We start from the raw sequence: 1250 nt of genomic DNA, 5'->3' as shown, positions 1-1250 counted from the left end.
TAGTTGCTCCACTCGTGTGATCGACCATCTCTCCGTCAGACATCCAGCAGATCAGATCTTCTTTCAAAGCAGCTCACCGACATCCAACATCCAAAACCGGTTCTGACAGCAGCCTCAGTGGCCACGGAGCGGACCCGGACGGCTCTGGGGAACAAGTGGCAACTGTGGAGAGAATGACCTCTGGAGGCAAGGAGCAAGGAGCAAGGAGCAGGGAGCAGGAGCAGGGAGCAGCCCTCCTGCTGCATCTGCAGCGGCGCGTCGATACGGGGATACCCCCCCCCCCCACACACACACACACACACACACACACTAACATCACCACCAACACTACCCAACACCACCACATAACACACCACCCACCAACACCACCAACACCACCACCACCCACGCCACCACCCAATGCACCACAACCACACCACCCAACACAAACACACATCCCACACACACACACACCACCAAAACCACCCAACACCACCACCCAACACACCAGCCACACCACCCAACACCACCACCCAACACACCAGCCACACCACCCAACATACCAGCCACCCAACACACCAGCCACACCACCCAACACCACCACCCAACACACCAGCCACACCACCCAACACCACCACCCAACACACCAGCCACACCATCCAACACCACCACCCAACACACCAGCCACATCGCTCAACACCACCACCCAACACACCAACCACACCACCCAACACACCAGCCACACCACTCAACACCACCACCCAACACACCAACCACACCACCCAACACACCAGCCACATCACCCAACACCACCACTCAACACACCAGCCACATCGCTCAACACCACCACCCAACACACCAACCACACCACCCAACACACCAGCCACATCGCTCAACACCACCACCCAACACACCAACCACATCACCCAACACACCAGCCACACCACCCAACACACCAGCCACACCGCTCAACACACCAGCCACACCACCCAACACCACCACTCAACACACCAGCCACACCACCTGAACACCTGGGATTGAGCTCTGAACACCTCTGAACTGAAATATTAATTGAAAATCTTTATTTCATTGACCATCACTGATTTATATTTATTTTAATCCTCATTCTGGGAAATTTTAAACTTTATCTCTTTAATTGTTTGTGAAGTCACATCTCAACATGGCATGATAATCAATTTAATATATTTGTGTATTATTTTCCTCCACTTTGTGGTCTTTAATGTGTTTTACATTATGGACACGTGCAATAG

General features: G+C 52.9%; 1 protein-coding gene across 1 annotated transcript in view; it reads right to left on the bottom strand.

Annotated features, from left to right (window-relative positions):
* Positions 1-29, bottom strand: part of arid3c (AT rich interactive domain 3C (BRIGHT-like)) — a 74435-nt gene extending 74406 nt beyond the window's left edge. The window contains exon 1 of the mRNA XM_069139344.1: positions 1-29. This exon is cut by the window's left edge and continues 11 nt beyond it. Coding sequence (XP_068995445.1) covers positions 1-28 — 28 coding nt within the window. The 5' untranslated portion in view covers position 29.
* Positions 30-1250: the final 1221 nt, after the last annotated feature.

This window comes from Embiotoca jacksoni, unplaced genomic scaffold (assembly GCF_022577435.1).
Source record: "Embiotoca jacksoni isolate LCO1_2020_lvr unplaced genomic scaffold, fEmbJac1.0.p SCAF_81, whole genome shotgun sequence".
NCBI classification, from domain to species: Eukaryota; Metazoa; Chordata; class Actinopteri; family Embiotocidae; genus Embiotoca; species Embiotoca jacksoni.
This window is presented reverse-complemented; position numbering and strand designations above follow the sequence as displayed.